The sequence below is a fragment of the Polypterus senegalus genome, chromosome 2 (genome assembly GCF_016835505.1).
Source record: "Polypterus senegalus isolate Bchr_013 chromosome 2, ASM1683550v1, whole genome shotgun sequence".
Lineage (NCBI taxonomy): Eukaryota > Metazoa > Chordata > Cladistia > Polypteriformes > Polypteridae > Polypterus > Polypterus senegalus.
Genome location: NC_053155.1, coordinates 86,144,310 through 86,163,137, shown reverse-complemented (window position 1 = coordinate 86,163,137; position 18,828 = coordinate 86,144,310). Strand labels below are relative to the sequence as shown.

The following is an 18,828-nucleotide window of genomic DNA, read 5'->3' as shown; positions in this document are numbered from 1 at the left end:
TTTAACACATAATATGATTAACAGTGAAAGGCTTAATTTTGTACATTGTTATTGGTTGTTCCTTCTTTTGCGAAGAACCACAAATTGCAATAACTAACTCAGTTGACAATGCTTGATAAAGAAAAAGTTAAACATAAAGGGTAAATTGACAGGCAAGAGTGCTGACCCTCAATTAGCCATCATAACTGTGGAATGCTGCTTCTCTGTCACTAGTGTACACTGTAGTCACTTTTCTTGCCACTTGCTCCAATCCTGAGCTGCCACCTCTGCTTCTTTTGCACGGCCAAAAGTTATAATGAGAAGTATGCCAAATTTCAAGTTTGTTGCTTGAAAAGAAAAGCTGTACCTGAGGAACAAACATATGGACATATTACTTTATCAGTATAGAGATAACATATTGTTTTCTTCCAGTTAAGCAAGATCGTTTGGCATGCTAACAATGTAGTATACAGAAGAACATCAGGTGTTTTTTGCTAGATAGTTGAATTCCATCCTATGTTACTTTGAGCATTGCCATGAGAAAATCGGGAATTTTAGTAAATACAACACTATCTGATAAATAAGTAAGTATATTGCTCCAAGATAGTATTTAATGACTTTTTTTGTGTGGACATGCTCCAACAATCTGAGTGGTTTTTTTGTGTTTTACTGTATACATTGGCAAAGACAATTTTAGTATGTGTCTTTTTTATGCTCTCAGTTGACCAATCACCTCAGTCATGTTATTACTGTGTATTTTTCTTTAATATTTTCAGGATGTAGTGCTGGAGTTGGAATTTGAAGGTGTCAAAGAAAAGTTTACAATGGTTCAGGTGTGGCCTGTTAGACAAGTACGACCTGTCACAGAGAAGCTTCCAGCAAATCACCCACTACTGACAGGACAGAGAGTACTCGATGCACTCTTCCCGTAAGATGTTTCTTGTGTGTTTTTAAAATTTTGCATGACAAAATGTGACAGTATGTGGGCAAACTGTTAAACTGAACTGTTCATAGAAAAGGCGGCACAGTGGTACCGCTGCTGCCTCACAGTAAGGAGACCTGGGTTCGCTTCCCGGGTCCTCCCTGTGTGGAGTTTGCATGTTTTCCCCGTGTCTGCATGGGTTTCATCCAGGTGCTCCAGTTTCCTCCCACAGTCCAAAGACATGCAGGTTAGGTGCATTGGCAATCTTAAACTGTCCCTAGTGTTTGCTTGGTGTGTGTGTGTGCTCTGCAGTGGGCTGGTGCCCTGCCTGGGGATTTGTTCCTGCCTTGCGCCCTGTGTTTGCTGGGATTGGCTCCAGCAGACCCCCGTGACCCTGTGTTAGGATATAGCAGGTTTGAGAATGACTGACTGACTGTTCATAGAAAGAAAAAAACACTTTATTATTTTTCATCATCTTGTTGCAGTTGTGTAGCTTTAAATGAACTCAAGTCATTAAATTAGTAGTTTTTAACTAGCTTGAATTGATTTGTGAAAACATGTGTTATATGAATTTGCCCATGCCAAGTTAACCAGAATTTTCCTTTTAGTGAAGGAGCAGAAGTAATGAAGTGTATTACCACATTTGGTACATTTGTTGCTGCTAGGTTATTTTATGATTTTTCCTTATAAAAAAGGCACAGGTTTTTGTGGAAAGGTAGTTTGAGGTAAGAGAGTACATCTGTCAATAATCACAAAATAAACCTATTGTAAAGACATATTTTGTCATGAGAGGAAAAGCAGTTACACTCAGTCTAATTCCTTAAAGTATTCAAGAGAATATAAATATAGCTTAGATGTGCCTTTGTTACATTGTTATTTTTATTTAGCCAATGCAAATGGTTAGAAAGAAAAGGTTCAAATTTAATGAGTCATAGAGATAATTTTAAAAGGGAGCACTTGAAACTCAAAAATAGAAGTACTGTTTAGGTTAGATTAGAACTAGCTTCCCGTGAGCCAAATCAAATATATGGTCACAATGACTATAGATATACAGAGGAAAATCAAAGGGGTAAACAATTTTTAAGATGATGTTTTATGATTTGGTGCTTCTTCATGAGGTTCTGAACATGAGTTGAATGGAATTCATTTGGATAATCATCGGGAGTCCATGTTCCACAGAGCAATAGCAAGGGCTGAGAACACATTTTGTAGCAGATCTAGCAAATTTTAGGAAAGTTGAATGACAATCAGCAAGAGGAAAACTTATATGGTTGAAATAAAGAATTTCTAATCCTCTTGCACAGTTGTTTAGGAATTTGGCTGTTTAATGTTTTTCTACTTTTCCTAGCTATTATGGTCTTTCCTTTTTTAAGGTCACTCTGATAATCATTAAACAATAAATGTAGTATTTTAATAACAATATAAAGAATCAGCAGTGTATTAATATTTTGTAGTAGTTAATGCTTTCTTCCTCTGTATATAGTTCAAAAAAAGGCAATTAATAAAAAAAAAAAAATGATTTTGCTGTGAAACGGGGTGGTATGGAACAAGTCCTCCGTGTAGAAATGGCATTGCATCACCTGGTTGGAGCCAGTTGGTTTCTAGTCCATAAGAAGCAGTGGATTTTTCTGTTCCTCTGACTCCTCTGATAAGCAGTTTAAGTGAAGCTTATTTCAAATGAAGACATTATCATTTAGCATGTGCAAAGTTTTATCCGTTAATGCTTATTTTCATGCAGCAGTGTTTTTAACATCCCCTCAGGTGTGTTCAGGGTGGTACTACTGCAATTCCAGGAGCCTTTGGTTGTGGAAAGACGGTCATCTCCCAGTCTTTGTCCAAATACTCCAACAGTGACGTAATTATCTATGTAGGCTGCGGGGAGCGTGGCAATGAGATGTCTGAAGTACTGCGTGACTTCCCCGAGGTAGGAAACAGAACTTATGTTAAATAAGTTTAAATATGATATTTAAATAGAGCTTTAAATTGTAAGATCATTAGCTCAATGAAGCCTTAGCAGATCTGTTGTTTTTGTTATAAAGTGCGTCTTTGAGTAATATTTACACATGCATCTTATGCAGTGACTTTGACTTGAGTTACTCGTATACTGTCAACTTTAACACAACAGGGGTTCAAAATAGGATTGGGTCAGCTTCATTTTATGGCCAAAATAGGAGTTTCATGTTACATTTGTGTTGCAGTGTTTTTCAATTAGCATTTCATGTAAGTGAACAACATCTAAAATTTGACTAAAAAGCACATTAGAATGTTACAGGAGTGAATGTAATACCGTCTCCATTTGTGACTAATTTCTCCTCTTACAGAAACATAAGCATTAGTAACCATACTTATGAAACTTAAAAACATCATTTTGAAATAATATTTAGATAAAAAGTTTGATTTTACAAACGTAGCTTTAAGGTGGCAACAAATTTTATATGATTGAAAGCTTTCAAAAATCAAATATCTAATGTATGACATTTGAAATTTGGATTAATTTGACTAAATTCTACTGTTCCGTGTTATTAACCAACTATATTGTCTGCTCAATACACTGATGCACAAGTCCCACAAAAGGCAGCAAATGTCATTAACTTGACAAAATGATTGTATGACAAACCTGATTTGACAAGTAGGTTGTTATAAAGGTATCTTTAAAGAGTTTGTGTAAATTAAAATATATATTCAGAGTTAATTTGATATTCAATAATTCATGTGGCGATGACGTAATAATGTATTTTTTTAGTTATCTGTTTTTCAAGTAAAAGACAAACCGTAAGTAAATAAATTTAGCACATGCACATGATGATATAAATCAGGTAGCCCCCAAACCAAATAAAACACCCCCTGTGTTGTTACTTTGAGGAAAAATGTCCCTTCCTGCCATAGTCTCAGAATTAGTGATCTAAACTGTCCTCAAAAATTGTTTATCACATCCCTCTGTTTATCGGTATACTTACAGGGAGTGCAGAATTATTAGGCAAGTTGTATTTTTGAGGATTCATTTTAATACGGAACAAACACAGTGCTATCAGTCAATCCAAAATGTTAATAAACCTGAAACCTGAATGTTTCACAACGGAAATGTGAGTGTGAACATCATCAGGGGAATACATATGTGCGCACAATTAGGCAACTATTAGTGTGCAGATTTATTATGCAACTAAAGGAAAAATGAACATTTTCCCATCTCACTTGTTTATTTTCATCTGTTATAGTGAGAATAATAAACAAACACCTCAAAATTTACAAATAAACATCTCTGACATTTCAAAAAAAATAAATCAATCAATCAATGACCAATATAACCACCCTTCTTTCCAATAACAGTCATAAGCCTTTCCATTCATGGAGTCTGTCAGTTTCTTGATCTGTTGACGATCAGCTTTTTGTGGAGCAGTGACTACAGCCTCCCAGACACTCTTCAGAGAGGTGTATTGTTTTTCTCCCCCGTAAATCTAGCGTTTAAGAAGTGCCCACAAGTTCTCGATAGGGTTTAGGTCAGATGAGGAAGGGGGGCCATGTCATTATTCCTTCATCTTTAAGGCCTTTACTGGCTGGCCACGCAGTGGAGAACTTCGATGCAAGTGATGGAGCATTGGCCTGCATAAAAATCATGGTCTTCTTCCTGTATCACTGTTTGAAGAAAGTGTCTTGAAAAACTGGCAGTAGGTTTGGGAGTTGATTTTGAGTTCATCTTCAATGCAAAAGGTCCAACTAGCTCATCTTTAAAAATACCAGCTCATACCAGTACCCCACCTCCACGTTGGAGTGGAGCTCTGTGCCCATTACTGATCCACAGGTCCATCCATCTGGTCCATCAAGAGTCACTCTCATCTCATCGGTCCATAAAACCTTTGAAAAAATCTGTCTTCAGATATTTCTTGGCCCAGTTTTGACGTTTCAACTTATGTTTCTTGTTCAGTGGTGGTTGGGTTTCAGCCCTCCTTACCTTGGCCATGTCTTTGAGCACTGAACACCTTGTACTTCTGGGCACTCCAGGTAGGTTGCAGCTCTGGAATATGAAAGTACTGGAGGATAATGGGTTCCTGGTAGCTTCACGTTTGATTCTTCTCAAATCTTTGGCAGCTAATTTGCGTCTTTTGTTCTCAACACGTTTCTTGCAACCCTGTTGACTATTTGCAACAAAATGTTTGATGGTTCTGTGATCACACACCAATATCTTAGCAATTCCAAAAGTGCTGCATCCCTCTGAAAGACTTTTTACAATTTTTGACTTTTCAGAGTCAGTTAAATCTCTTTTTTGGCCCATTTTGCCTGAGGAAAACTAGCTGCCTAATAATTCTGCACACCTTGATATAGGGTGTTGATCTCCTTAGGCCACACCCTCCCTCATTACACAAATACACATCACCTGACGTGCTTAAATCCAATAAGCATTCAAGTTAATACAGCTTGGAGTTGGAATATATGCATTAAAAATGATGATATGGTCAAAATACTCACTTGCCTAATAATTGTGCACACAGTGTATTTAATCTAGTTTTGGGTTACCAGGAGCCAAAGACTATCCTAATAGCATTTAGAGGAAGGCAGGAGGTAAAAATAGTGCATCATTGGTCTCATCTATGCACATACTTCCATGCTTGCTTATGCTTACCAAGTTGAAAATTAACACACGTGTTAAGGGTGTCAAATGAAAATTGATGACAAGACTTTGTAGTTACTGTATGTTTGGATTGTACATTACCAATGAATTTAAATGCACAGTCTCATAATCCAGATAGTACCTAGTTCAGTTTTCACAGATTAATTTATTGTGTGAAGTGCAGCAGATCAAATGTAGTTAACTATGGTTTCTTTAAGTTGGCTGTTCCCTGTTGAATAATCGTTATTATACTGAAATTCTTGAAGCTGAGATAGGGTTCACTCTTAAATCCCTGCTTTGGTTCTCACTCTCTGTTGGCATGCTCAAAGCAAGGTTTGCTAACTTCTCTTACTGTTAGGGAAGGTAGTGTCTTTTGTTAAAGTTTCATATCTTGAATGTAGTCCTTAGTATAATTAGTTTATAATAATAAGTTTTTATGTGTTGCTCACATTCATAGGCCTCTGGCTTTCCACTTCATTGTTGGCAGAATCTAAAGGGTATCATTGCTTTCAGTCGGTCACTGATGGTCATAATGTTGTGGTGGCCTGAATATCTTTGTCTTTACTCTTATGCTCAATTGCATGTTTTTCTTGTTCTAGTTGACAATGGAGGTTGATGGAAAAGTAGAGAGCATTATGAAGAGAACAGCACTAGTGGCCAACACCTCCAACATGCCTGTGGCTGCCCGTGAAGCATCTATCTATACAGGTTAGAGGATTTAGTAAAATGTGAAGGTTTTGCTTTTTCCATCCTTTGCTTCGAAGTCTAACTAACATTGACCCAAAGTGTTTCACACATATTTTCAGTCATTTTTTTATTTTAAAATATGTACCTCTCATAGTGACCAATATTAGAGGCAATTTTTAATTCCATACAATGTAAAGGGGCAAAAGTTAACAATTTAACATAAAATGATTTAGACAAGTTAATGTGTAGTGTTAACCAAAAACATTTGATATCTGACATCTTTGCAGTTTTATATACTCAGAAAAATCAGGCACATTTGATAGCTTTTTAAGCATAGTATGCTAGTAAATATCAGAACATTAATGGTTCAGAGTAAATTTGAACTGGCCCCTTAACCATAACTACAACTTCTTTTTTCATTTCTGTCCCTCAAGTCTTGAAATATTTCCGTGCTACACAGACACAATGTAGCTATCAACAAAACTACATAAAAATGGCTTATTTTAAATTCGGCAGTGGTGTATTTTATTTTATCCCCTATTCAGCTTGTTATTTCTTAACAGCTGAAAAGACGCAAGATGAAAGCTTTACACCTTATACTTCTTAAAAAAAACGTTTGCTTTCATATTGCATGTCTTCCTACTTGTCTGAAAAAAAGGTTGTCCTTGGCCTTGCACACTGTAAAAACTGCTTTTCATTCATAAAATTACAAATAGACAAAAACAGTTATATTAAATCTCTATGATCTGTATGAGATTTATAAATTATATTTTACAGGGGACTATTTCTAAGAATATATTATTTATAATACTGTATGCTTCCACAGGACACCTTAAAATCACCTTTAAACTTAATTGTTAGTATCCAAAGAAATGCATACTGGGATGTGTTATGTATAATTTATGTTTTTGGGCCATGTGTAATTTCTCATAATTTTTAAGACTTGTTACACTTTAGTAATTAATTTATTCAAAGCTTAGAAACAAGTTTTTATTTTTTTAGTTTTTCCTTTTTCCCCCATAGGAATACTCCAACCAAAAATATTTTTTTTATGTAACATATCCCAAGCATTTAATAGTGGTGGCTGAGAAAAAATTTTGATCTCATATTTTTTTGCAAAAAGGAGAGAAAACAGTTGATGACATTATAAAAGACAACAGCAACTAGTGCTGTACTATCGTGCAAAAATGTCCAAAGGAAAAAGAAAAGGTAAAAAAAAAAAAAAAGCTTTACTCATGTTGCATAGTCCACATGTCAGTTATACAGTAGTATGTTCAAAATGTACAAAGCCCATGGTTTTTGGCTTAAAATATTGTTAAATGTTTACTTTCAGAATAGCAAATGCATCCTAAACTGTAGCCTAAAGCCAAATGAATTCTCTAGGTTGTGTAAATTCCTGGCATAGCCTGTGTGTTAAAAGATCATTTTCTTTAGATCTAGACAAAATGAGAGAACCTTAGAGCACATTTCATGTTAATCTGTCTGTTTTATAGTGCCTTTCATATCTATCTGTTTAACCCATCTGCGTCAGTATCTTGGTACATAAATATAGACAAGTATAATATAATGCAGGTATACTATATTTATATGGTATTTTACATGTCTGTTGTATGTAAACCGAGAAACAGTAAATTCTTTACTCACTAAGAATTGATTCACCTATTTTTAAGTATTTTGTTTTTTTAATACAAAGGTATCACACTGTCTGAATATTTCCGAGACATGGGCTACAATGTCAGTATGATGGCTGACTCCACTTCTCGCTGGGCAGAAGCTCTTCGTGAAATCTCAGGTCGACTGGCTGAGATGCCTGCAGGTAGGCAAATGAATCATAAAATTGACACCTTTTAATATTTTAGTATTTAGAGACAAAAATCATAATTTCTCTAGTGATGATTATTAAGCAGTAGTTCTTGATTATTTTTTTTTTAAGTGTCCCAGTGCAAATGGAAAGCAGTACACATATTGTTACACACTTTTTTTTAAAAAAACTGTAATAACAGAACACGTGTTGATCTCTTATGTCCAGCTGCAGATTTCGGTTTTCAGCCAAGATTTTAACCAAAAAATGACTATTTAGTGAAGCTATTTTGAGAATGACAGTAGGAATGTTGTCTTTATGTGGATTGAAACATAATTAAGTGAATTTACTGTGTTAAATTTGCAACATTTACAGGTCTTTATTACAGTAAACATCTCTAAGTCCAAATATGGATCACAGTCTGAGGATAAAATAGCGGAGAATAACAATGTACTGTATAGTTATATCCATTTTATAGACCTCAGTGTTTGCTATTTTTAGAATCTCATCTCTTCTGTGAAAGGAGTAACATTTGGTTGCAGTGATGTGAGAGAACAGTTCTGTTGTATTGCAGGTTTCTTCTGTAAAGTCTCAGACTGTTGCTGTGTTTTAGTCCTGGAACCACTGCAACTTATACCAGTAGAGCATACATTATTATAGTTTTGTCCAGAATGCTTGCATATAGTAACATTGTTCTGCTGAATAAGAAAGAAAACAAACATAAAGTGAAACAGCACTCTAGCAGTACAGATCTTTCACAGTACCCCATGTTATTAATACAGACCTTTCCATACTTTTAAGTCTGTGTTTAGTGCTTGTAGATATGATGTTCAGACTTTATAACAGAGTGAGGTAAACCACCCCGCCCCCCCCCATTGAAATTTCTTGATACTGAACTGGTATTGGTGTTTGTGGTGTGTGTGTGTGTGTGTGTATGTGTATTGGTGGTGGCAATGAAATATATTCTTTTGTACCTTTTTACTTTGCAGACAGTGGTTATCCTGCCTACTTAGGTGCACGTCTAGCCTCTTTCTATGAGCGTGCAGGCCGAGTGAAATGTCTTGGCAACCCTGAACGAGAGGGAAGTGTCAGCATTGTTGGAGCGTAAGTAGACTATGTGCCCTGATGGGTGACAAGATGGAAGGGAGACAGTGATTTTTATCTGGGAAAAGAGTATTTAAAATTTTTAAATTTTATTTCAGTCTTTTGTTCAAAGAACGTGCTCAAAGATTTTGTGAATCTTCAGCCACTTATTTCAGTCATTCTTACTGATTTTAGTGACTTTGGAGTTTGAGCCTTCATAATTTATTTCATAATATATAATTTATGTTTAAATGTAGCTGTTTAACATTAATATGTTTAACTACTCAGTCATTCACAAGATAGCTCCTACTCTTTGATTAATTTTTACTTATTAATTTTCTATATAAAAAAATAAAATTTTTATTTCACGTATTGATTATTCATTATTAAATAAAAAAATGTTGAATATTGATGTCTGTGATTCCTGAATAGTTAATAGCAATTGCTACATTTATGTTCTGAAAATATACTAGTAGTAAAATAATTAGCAGAGGAGAAGACTTTGTGCTGCAGGTTTGACAGGATGAGGGGCAGTAAGAAAACCATTACTTAAAGGACAAAATAGGGCCTTGAAATACCAGCTGTGGACTACTGCAAACTGGACAAAGTCACCTTTTCACAGTAGAAACTGAGACTTGCTTTTTTCAACCACTATTAAGCTGCTTTTGAGGCTGTTGTGCTATGAGGCACATACAGTGCATCCGGAAAGTATTCACAGCGCATAACTTTTTCCACATTTTGTTATGTTACAGCCTTATTCCAAAATGGATTAAATTCATTTTTTCCTCAGAATTCTACACACAACACCCCATAATGACAACGTGAAAACAGTTTACTTGAGGTTTTTGCAAATTTATTAAAAATAAAAAAACTGACAAATCACATGTACATAAGTATTCACAGCCTTTGCTCAATACTTTGTTGATGCACCTTTGGTAGCAATTACAGCCTCAAGTCTTTCTGAATATGATGCCACAAGCTTGGCACACCTATCCTTGGCCAGTTTCGCCCATTCCTCTTTGCAGCACCTCTCAAGCTCCATCAGGTTGGATGGGAAGCGTCGGTGCACAGCCATTTTAAGATCTCTCCAGAGATGTTCAATTGGATTCAAGTCTGGGATCTGGCTGGGCCACTCAAGGACATTCACAGAGTTGTCCTGAAGCCACTCCTTTGATATCTTGGCTGTGTGCTTAGGGTCGTTGTCCTGCTGAAAGATGAACCGTCGCCCCAGTCTGAAGTCAAGAGCGCTCTGGAGCAGGTTTTCATCCAGGATGTCTCTGTACATTGCTGCAGTCATCTTCCCCTTTATCCTGACTAGTCTCCCAGTTCCTGTCGCTGAAAAACATCCCCACAGCATGATGCTGCCACCACCATGCTTCACTGTAGGGATGGCATTGGCCTGGTGATGAGCGGTGCCTGGTTTCCTCCAAATGTGATGCCTGGCATTCACACCAAACAGTTCAATCTTTGTCTCATCAGACCAGAGAATTTTGTTTCTCATGGTCAGAGAGTCCTTCAGGTGCCTTTTGGCAAACTCCAGGCGGGTTGCCATGTGCCTTTTACTAAGGAGTGGCTTTCATCTGGCCACTGTACCATACAGGCTTGATTGGTGGATTGCTGCAGAGATGGTTGTCCTTCTGGAAGGTTCTCCTCTTTCCACTGAGGACCTCTGGAGCTCTGACAGAGTGACCATCGGGTTCTTGGTCACCTCCCTGACTAAGGCCCTTCTCCCCCGATCACTCAGTTTACATGGCCGGCCAGCTCTAGGAAGAGTCCTGGTGGTTTCAAACTTCTTCCACTTATGGATGATGGAGGCCACTGTGCTCATTGGGACCTTCAAAGCAGCAGAAATTTTTCTGTAACCTTCCCCAGATTTGTGCCTCGAGACAATCCTGTCTCGGAGGTCTAAAGACAATTCCTTTGACTTCATGCTTGGTTTGTGCTCTGACATGAACTATCAACTGTGGGACCTTATATAGACAGGTGTGTGTGCGCCTTTCCAAATCATGTCCAATCAACTGAATTTACCACAGGTGGACTCCAATTAAGCTGCAGAAACATCTCAAGGATGATCAGGGGAAACAGGATGCACCTGAGCTCAATTTTGAGCTTCATGGCAAAGGGTGTGAATACTTATGTACATGTGCTTTCTCAATTTTTTTAATTTTAATAAATTTGCAAAAATCTCAAGTAAACTTTTTTTCACGTTGGCATTATGAGGTGTTGTGTGTAGAATTCTGAGGAAAAAATTAATTTAATTCATTTTGGAATAAGGCTGTAAAATAAGAAAATGTGGAAAAAGTGATGCGCTGTGAATACTTTCCGGATGCACTGTATTGCGCGAGCTGGCGGCCCTAGGAATCTTGTCTTATGATTGGGTTGTGACTTTGAGTTTGCCAGTTATCTTCCTATTAGAGTTTCTTCCGTTTTCCAATTGCCTTTGGATTGTGTAGGACACCACACTCGCTGACACTTATGATTTTTTTTTTCCTTTAAATTTCTCTGAATGAAAGGCCTACACTTTAAAGGGTAATAATGCTCTGTGTCATTTCATTTGTTAATTGCCGTTTTCTTACCATTATCACTGGAATATTGTCCAAGTAGTACTTCAGAGGGTATAGTAATGCAGTCTGTTCCAAATCTGCTTTAAAACAGACAGAGGATTTTTAAGTAATCAACAGAATTTGTGTGAACGTGTGCAAATTGTTTGCTTCAACTTGCAAGGCTTAATTTACTTTAATTGCTACAGAGCATCAGTAGGTTGTAACCTATTAGTTGTTCCCTGAAGAAGGCCCATTTGTGATATTTTGATGTTTCCTTTTTTCAGCTTTTGCTAACCTAAACTTTAATTTTAAACCTCTGGTAGTTTACAGCTTACCTTTTCAGCCTTTTAGATCATTCGTCGCATTTCAACTGATTAAATTTGAAGAAAAACTGAGTTCTAAAATGTTTGACTTGTAGTGTATGTATCAGAAACCAGCACACATACCTGTAAATACTAACATGTGACAAGTTACAGAGCTTATGTAAATACTTTACAAAATTAAACAAATAAACAATACATTTTTTTAATACTACCTCTTCACAAACCTTAAACATAAGGGCTGTGTTAGAGGCAAAACTTTCCTGAAATAAAGTCTACAGTGTAATATAAAATTATATTATAAAACTGACATAACTCTTGCATATACAGTACATTAAATGCCTTCACTCCAGCTTATTCTCTAAAAAATCATTATGGTTTCAAAATGTTATTGTCATTTATTAACTGCCCATAGAATCTGACATGAAAGTTTTCTTCTGGTTCACATAAGGGCAGAAATGAATGCTATTTAAAGTTCTGGACTCAATTTATACTTTGGTAAAATAGATGAGTGTATATATTTAAACCTTTGTTTCAAAGCCGAAAATGTTATAGACTGAAGTTAAAAATTATTTTACATTAATTATATTCTTGCATAAGGTTCAATTTTTGTTTTACCTGTATTTCAAGCTTAATTTCCTTATTCTGCAAAACTATTTGCAGTAAGCGCTAAATTAGCTCACATGCCTGTCAGCTTATTTGAACAGGGAGGTTCTAATGGGCAGGGCCCCAAGTTATGATGTCTTGCTCCTGTAATAATGAAGTGATAGAAACAAAATAAGTATAGTGCATACCTTGATAGATGTGTAAATGATGTAATCACATTCAGTATTGGAAATGCTCACCACCTTCTTGCAAACACAGATAGACACGGCGCTCCATATTGGCAGAGGTATCCACAAGCATTGTAGGGGTGATGGCAGCAATTTCCTGTCTGATGTTTCGCTGTAATTGTTCCAGTGTACAAAGTTTGTTTTTGTACACTTTTCCTTTCAGTGCTCCCCAAAGGAAGAAATCCGGTGGTAACAGGTTCCAGGGAACAAGGTGGCCAAGCCCCCTTGAAATGACCCGATTGCTAAAAAATTATTCAATTAGTGCCATCTTGCAAGCTGACATATGACAGGTTGCTTCATCTTGCTAGAAATAACCTTCACTGATCTCACGGTCATCCAGTTATTTCACAAATAAGTCAAAAAGAGCGTCATGCCTCACTCGTTCCAGCATTTATCCAGGAATACTGTGATCTTTATTTCATTTGGATTGCTTTCTTATTAAGACTGTAATACATCATAACTCAGGGCCCCACCCATTAGAATCACCCTATAGTTTTTACATTTAATTTTCAATTAACTACCCCATTATCTTCATTTTTAATCAGTGTAAAATTTCAAATTTGAGGTACAAAAACATGATCAGTACAGAAGTTGTGCATAGTTTGCTTTGGGTTCTGACACTTTGTTTTAAATTCAGCTTTTTAGTGAGATGAATTTTACTGTAGGATATTCCTACACAAATCATAGCCTACTATTTCACAGATTACATTTTATTTCAATTGGAGCCCAACTAAAATAAGCAGTATAAAATTATGCAACATTGTATTTCAGTGTTTTGAAACATTTTATTTATAAACCACATGCTACAAAAAAGATTAATTGATTGATAATTGAGGATGACAGCCATTACTTCATACAAATGCATTGTTTAGTAAATTGGTGCAGCAATAACTATTTTCCTTTGTATGTTAAAAACACTAAATGAATGAAAATTGGTAGAAATCTGTATATTCACTCCCCACTGTTTTGGGAGTGTAATAGTGGCAAAATAAATAGTTAGAGACTCAGCTAGGTAATTATCTTATTTAAAATGCTAATTAAATACATGCCCGTTATAAAAGGGAACTTAAATGTTAATAAAGTAAAAATACTTGGGGACTCATCGATATATTAATTTAACAGGAATATTAGTGTGTAAAGTTGCTGTCAGCTCTTATTTTCCTCCACAGACTCAGACAATATAAAGTGGACAGGAGACTTATTTTGTCTTGTTACTGCATTGTGATCCATACTTTCATGACGTCCAACTGCACTCTTTGATTTAAGTAGTCCAACAAATCAACATTTAAAAAGCTTCATTAGGTTACCAAAGATGCTGCAAAAAACACTTGAGCTTATTTGGATGACTTTATAAATGTCACTGAAAGGCATACATTAAAGGATCTGAAAGTCATCTCAATTAATGAGGGATTGCATGCAGCAGTTTCCTTCAATAAATCAGTGAGAACAGTCGCTTTAAACACCGGCACAAGCTGCTCTAAAATTCATATGGCTTTTTAATTAAAATAAAAATATTAGAAACCATTTTTTTTTCTTATGTGTTGTGGAACTATCCAGGTAAAAACCTACTGTCAAACTTCATAGCAGTTAGCAAAGGATTTGTTTTCATGTGATATAAATATTTCAAACCCTTTGTAACTTTTAACCTGTTCTCTATGTTGTTTTTTTTTCTTTTTTGGAGGTGAAAAAGACAAATGTTTTCCTGTGTAAAAACGACTATATAAAAGTCATAATAAAAACCTGGACATTTGTGCCTGTGTTTTTTATATATGCATACAATATTATATATAGTTGGGCATATATTAAATGGTTTATCTCTCGTGTTATCCAGTTACAGCAACACAGAGAGATGCAAAATTAGGAAATTAAGCATTAAATATATTTAAGGCATAACAATATATTGAACTTCTCTATAAACCGTGATAAAGTGCTAACCTTATTCATCAAATTTTCAGCATTTTCTTAGTATAATATATTTGACTAGCAACCAAAAAAATTGACTTTTAGCAGAAAAAAAAATTCAACCCTGTGTTTTGTCCAAACAAAAGTGAATCTAATAACTCAAATTTCATTATTTTGTCCCAAAAACTGATCACAGAACAGATTTTCAGCAAGTCTGTAGCCCCTGTACTAGTCGACAGAAGAGGCAAGTCAGTAAGTGCAAAAGCCCAGAGTTAAGAATACTTATTAAAGGCAGGTGGTATTATGTACTTGTAGTTTGTTTACTTTTGGGCTCAAATAATATTAATTTCCTGCATAGAATAGCTGATGACTAAAGCTGTAAAACTAAGATCTGTACATTTCCCTTTATATTCTGGTATAGTGTCTCTCCTCCTGGTGGTGACTTCTCTGATCCTGTGACTTCAGCAACTCTTGGTATTGTACAGGTAAGCAGAAAAGGTTTGAATACATAGAAAATGTCTTTAACATTTATGGGAAAAAAATGCTTTTTGATTTCCAGATTTGAGTATCCTGGTAGAGAGATTGTCAAACCAAAGTTAAGGAGAAGACTATTTAATGGAAGAATCTTTTGTATTTATCATGAGCTGTATTGTTGAAGAGAGCTTCTCATCTGAGTATTTGACTATATGATTCAAGTGCATTTTAAAGAAAACTTTGGTACAGTTTGACAAATTGTGCATAAGTCAAAGAGGGGGGATCATCACATAAAGGAAATGCTTAATGTTGTTTGGTATATTTTTCTTTAATACATATTGATACTGCTTGTTATCTTCCTGTTAAAGGGAACAAAAAAGTTGCCACTTCATCGATACAAGATTGCTGTGCACTTATATACCCATCATGTTAATGCTGGTGTATTGTCTACTGAATACTAATTAGTCCATTGTATTATAGGTTTTCTGGGGGTTAGATAAGAAACTGGCCCAGAGAAAGCACTTCCCTTCAGTCAACTGGCTGATCAGTTACAGCAAATACACACGTGCCCTTGATGAATACTATGACAAACACTTTCCAGAGTTTGTCCCTCTGCGCACAAAGGCAAAAGAGATCCTCCAAGAGGAAGAGGACCTGGCAGAAATTGTGCAACTTGTTGGAAAGGTGAGCAAAATGCAGCATGCAGAGACTCTTGTAGATGTTAATTAATCTAATAAAATTTGAAAATGCATCATTTCACATTTTATTTAATCATTTATTTTTTTTTTTTTTCAGGCTTCCCTAGCTGAGACTGATAAAATCACTCTTGAGGTGGCTAAACTAATAAAAGATGACTTCCTGCAACAAAATGGATATACTCCATATGACAGGTACTAAAGTAGAAAATATAGTTTGAGCCTCATAACATGTACAATACATTCACATACAGTTATCAAACTGAAATGTTCCTTCCCCAGGCTGCTGAAAAATTTGGGAGAATCAATAAGAAATGGACTTTGGAACTGATTAATGTTTGTGAATGCTCCTTTGGTGTGCTGTATAACCTGGTTAACGTTTCTATGTCAATCAGTGATTTTTATTTAAATTGAGACTAGGTTGGGATAATGTACTCAGAGATGTATTTTATAACGTATAGATGAGTATTATGACATAATAATAGTTAAAAAAAGTTTTCCTTCTACAGTATGTATTGGAAAATATGCACAAGACCCATTTAATTTTAGCTGTATACATTTATTTATTGGCTAGTGCTTTAAATCTGTCAGTTTCACCTGTTTATAGACTCCAAGACAAACCTGCAAATGCTCTTATTTTTCTTGAGTAAATCTCCCAGTTGCATCTACTTTATTTACATCTTTGTCCACACTAAGTGAACCTGCGTATGTTTTTATTTTCCATGAGCTCAAACCACAGACCAGCAAACTTGCACACTGACTAAGAAGTCAGTCCAGAGAGGTGCCTTGACATTTGCCCTGTTATTATGAATTACTTGTTTCTTATTTACTCACTATTTTGTATTTCACTCTAGGTTTTGCCCATTCTACAAGACTGTTGGTATCTTATCAAACATGATTTCTTTCTATGACTTGGCAAGGCATGCAGTTGAAACAACTGCCCAGAGTGATAACAAGATTACTTGGGCTATTATCCGGGAGCACATGGGAGAAATACTATATCGGATAAGTTCAATGAAATTTAAGGTAACTACTAAATTGTGGCCATACTGTTAGGAGACCATGGCTACCAGAAATATTCAAGAACATAGTAGCTTCTTTTTTTATGTTAAGAGGTACTTTCAGCAGTGTGAGATAAATAGATACAATGAACTTTCTTTCTCTCTTTTTTTTCTCTCACTTTCTCTCTTTTTCTTTCTTTGTCTGCATGTCTCTCTGTCCCTTGGGGGAAATTGTAACAGTAGTTCTAGGTCACCAAGGGCTGGAGCCTATTCCAGCAGCTTACACCACAAGTCAAGTATCCTATAGTTTTAAACACTTCAGGAGAAAAATTGGATTTAATATTATTAGTCTTAGAATTTTACCCTGTTAAAAATGAATTCATAATTCCTGTTTCAATATGTGAATAGATGATCATGCTGAATGTTTTTTAATAAAGCGTCTTAGTAGGATTTATTTAAAATATTTAAGACTTTAATAAATTGAACCTATGCATTTCATGTGTAAGAATTTCAGAAGTGTCACAAAAAAATAAAAATGATAAATTACTAATTAAACATTATAATTGGTAAAATAGTTATGATTTTCTGGGACAGTACTTTGAAAATGTATCTGCCCCATTCCTAATATTTTCTGTTTTTTGTGTATTTTACACAATGAATGGCCTCAGACATTTATACAAAATGCAGTGTTATAGCAAGAGAACGCACAATACTGTTTTTTAAACCATTGGATACAAGAAAAATAAGTTATCCAACACCCCTATAATCCACGTGAAAAAGTAATTGCCTCCATAATTTCAATATTTGCTTACAGCACCATTAGCAGCATAAATTGAACTTAAACACTTAGTATAATTTGATGTTAGTCTTTCACATCACTACTGAGGAATTTCCTCCCAGTCTTCTTTGTAGGACTGCCTTAATTCAGACACATTGGTAGGTTTATTAGTATGAACTGCTCATTTCAGCACCTGCAACAACCTCTCTACAAGGTTCAAGTCAGGACTTGGTCACTCCAAAACTTTAATTTTATTTCTCTTGAGCCTTTCAGTTGTATAGTTACTTATGTATATATATGTTAATTACCCTGCTACATAATCCAGTTACTCTTCAGCTTCTGGTTACAGACAGTTGTTGGGAAATTCTCGTTAAGAATATATTCTGTTAGTTATGGTGCAAAATTCATAGTTCCTATAATAATGACATGTCTTACAGCTTCTGAAGCAACAAAGCATCCCAAAACTATTACAAACTCCGTTTTATATTGTAGGTTTGATGTTCTTGCTGTCAAATGTCATATTATGTTTAAACCTGGGATAGTGGGACTTGTGTCTTCCAAAGAATTCTACTTTTCACTTGCCTGTCTTTAGAACATATTTCCAAAATGTATGGGTATTATCCAGGTGTTTCTTTGTAAATGAAAGAGGAGCACTGATGTTACTCTTGGATGGTGAAGGTTTCCATCTTGTTAATCTCCCATGAATCCCATTTTAACTCTGTCTCATTCTTATGATGGAGTCATGAACACTTGCCTGAGGGTAGAGAAGCCTGCATGGATGTTCTATTCATTAATGTCATTTAAATATGCCATTTATTTATTCCATCCTATGCAATTCATTCTCTGTTCACTTAAATCCTTCCTATGTTATTGAAGTGCACAAGTATAACTACTCATTTCAATACACCCATCATCCTTCTAACCCATGGGACAAATGGGATAAAAGGCAATCAGAAACCTATATAAAATAGTAATTAATATTAAAATTGTGATAAGGACTAATTGGAAATGTTAGTCTTTTGCTGTAAATCATCAGGGTTTTTAATACTTTTATGTTTGTTTTGCAAAGTACATCCATTCTGTGTGTTTATGCATGAATGTGTTTGCGTGTGCATATATAATAGTTATTTTAACTCCTAAGTTGCGACTCCAAAGCAGCTCCAGCTGTAGTTCCACGGAGTTTGAAAAGGATGCTATAGGTGGC

General features: G+C 35.5%; 1 protein-coding gene across 3 annotated transcripts in view; it reads left to right on the top strand.

Annotated features, from left to right (window-relative positions):
• atp6v1ab (ATPase H+ transporting V1 subunit Ab) overlaps window positions 1–18,828 on the top strand; it is a 47,839-nt gene that overhangs the window by 24,812 nt on the left and 4,199 nt on the right. For all 3 annotated transcript variants that reach the window (XM_039744101.1, XM_039744102.1, XM_039744103.1), the window contains exons 6-14: window positions 756–907; window positions 2,663–2,825; window positions 6,107–6,215; window positions 7,888–8,010; window positions 8,985–9,099; window positions 15,098–15,161; window positions 15,631–15,834; window positions 15,946–16,040; window positions 16,700–16,871. In XM_039744101.1, the coding sequence (XP_039600035.1) occupies window positions 756–907; window positions 2,663–2,825; window positions 6,107–6,215; window positions 7,888–8,010; window positions 8,985–9,099; window positions 15,098–15,161; window positions 15,631–15,834; window positions 15,946–16,040; window positions 16,700–16,871 (1,197 nt within the window). The remainder of the gene's footprint in view (window positions 1–755; window positions 908–2,662; window positions 2,826–6,106; window positions 6,216–7,887; window positions 8,011–8,984; window positions 9,100–15,097; window positions 15,162–15,630; window positions 15,835–15,945; window positions 16,041–16,699; window positions 16,872–18,828) is intronic.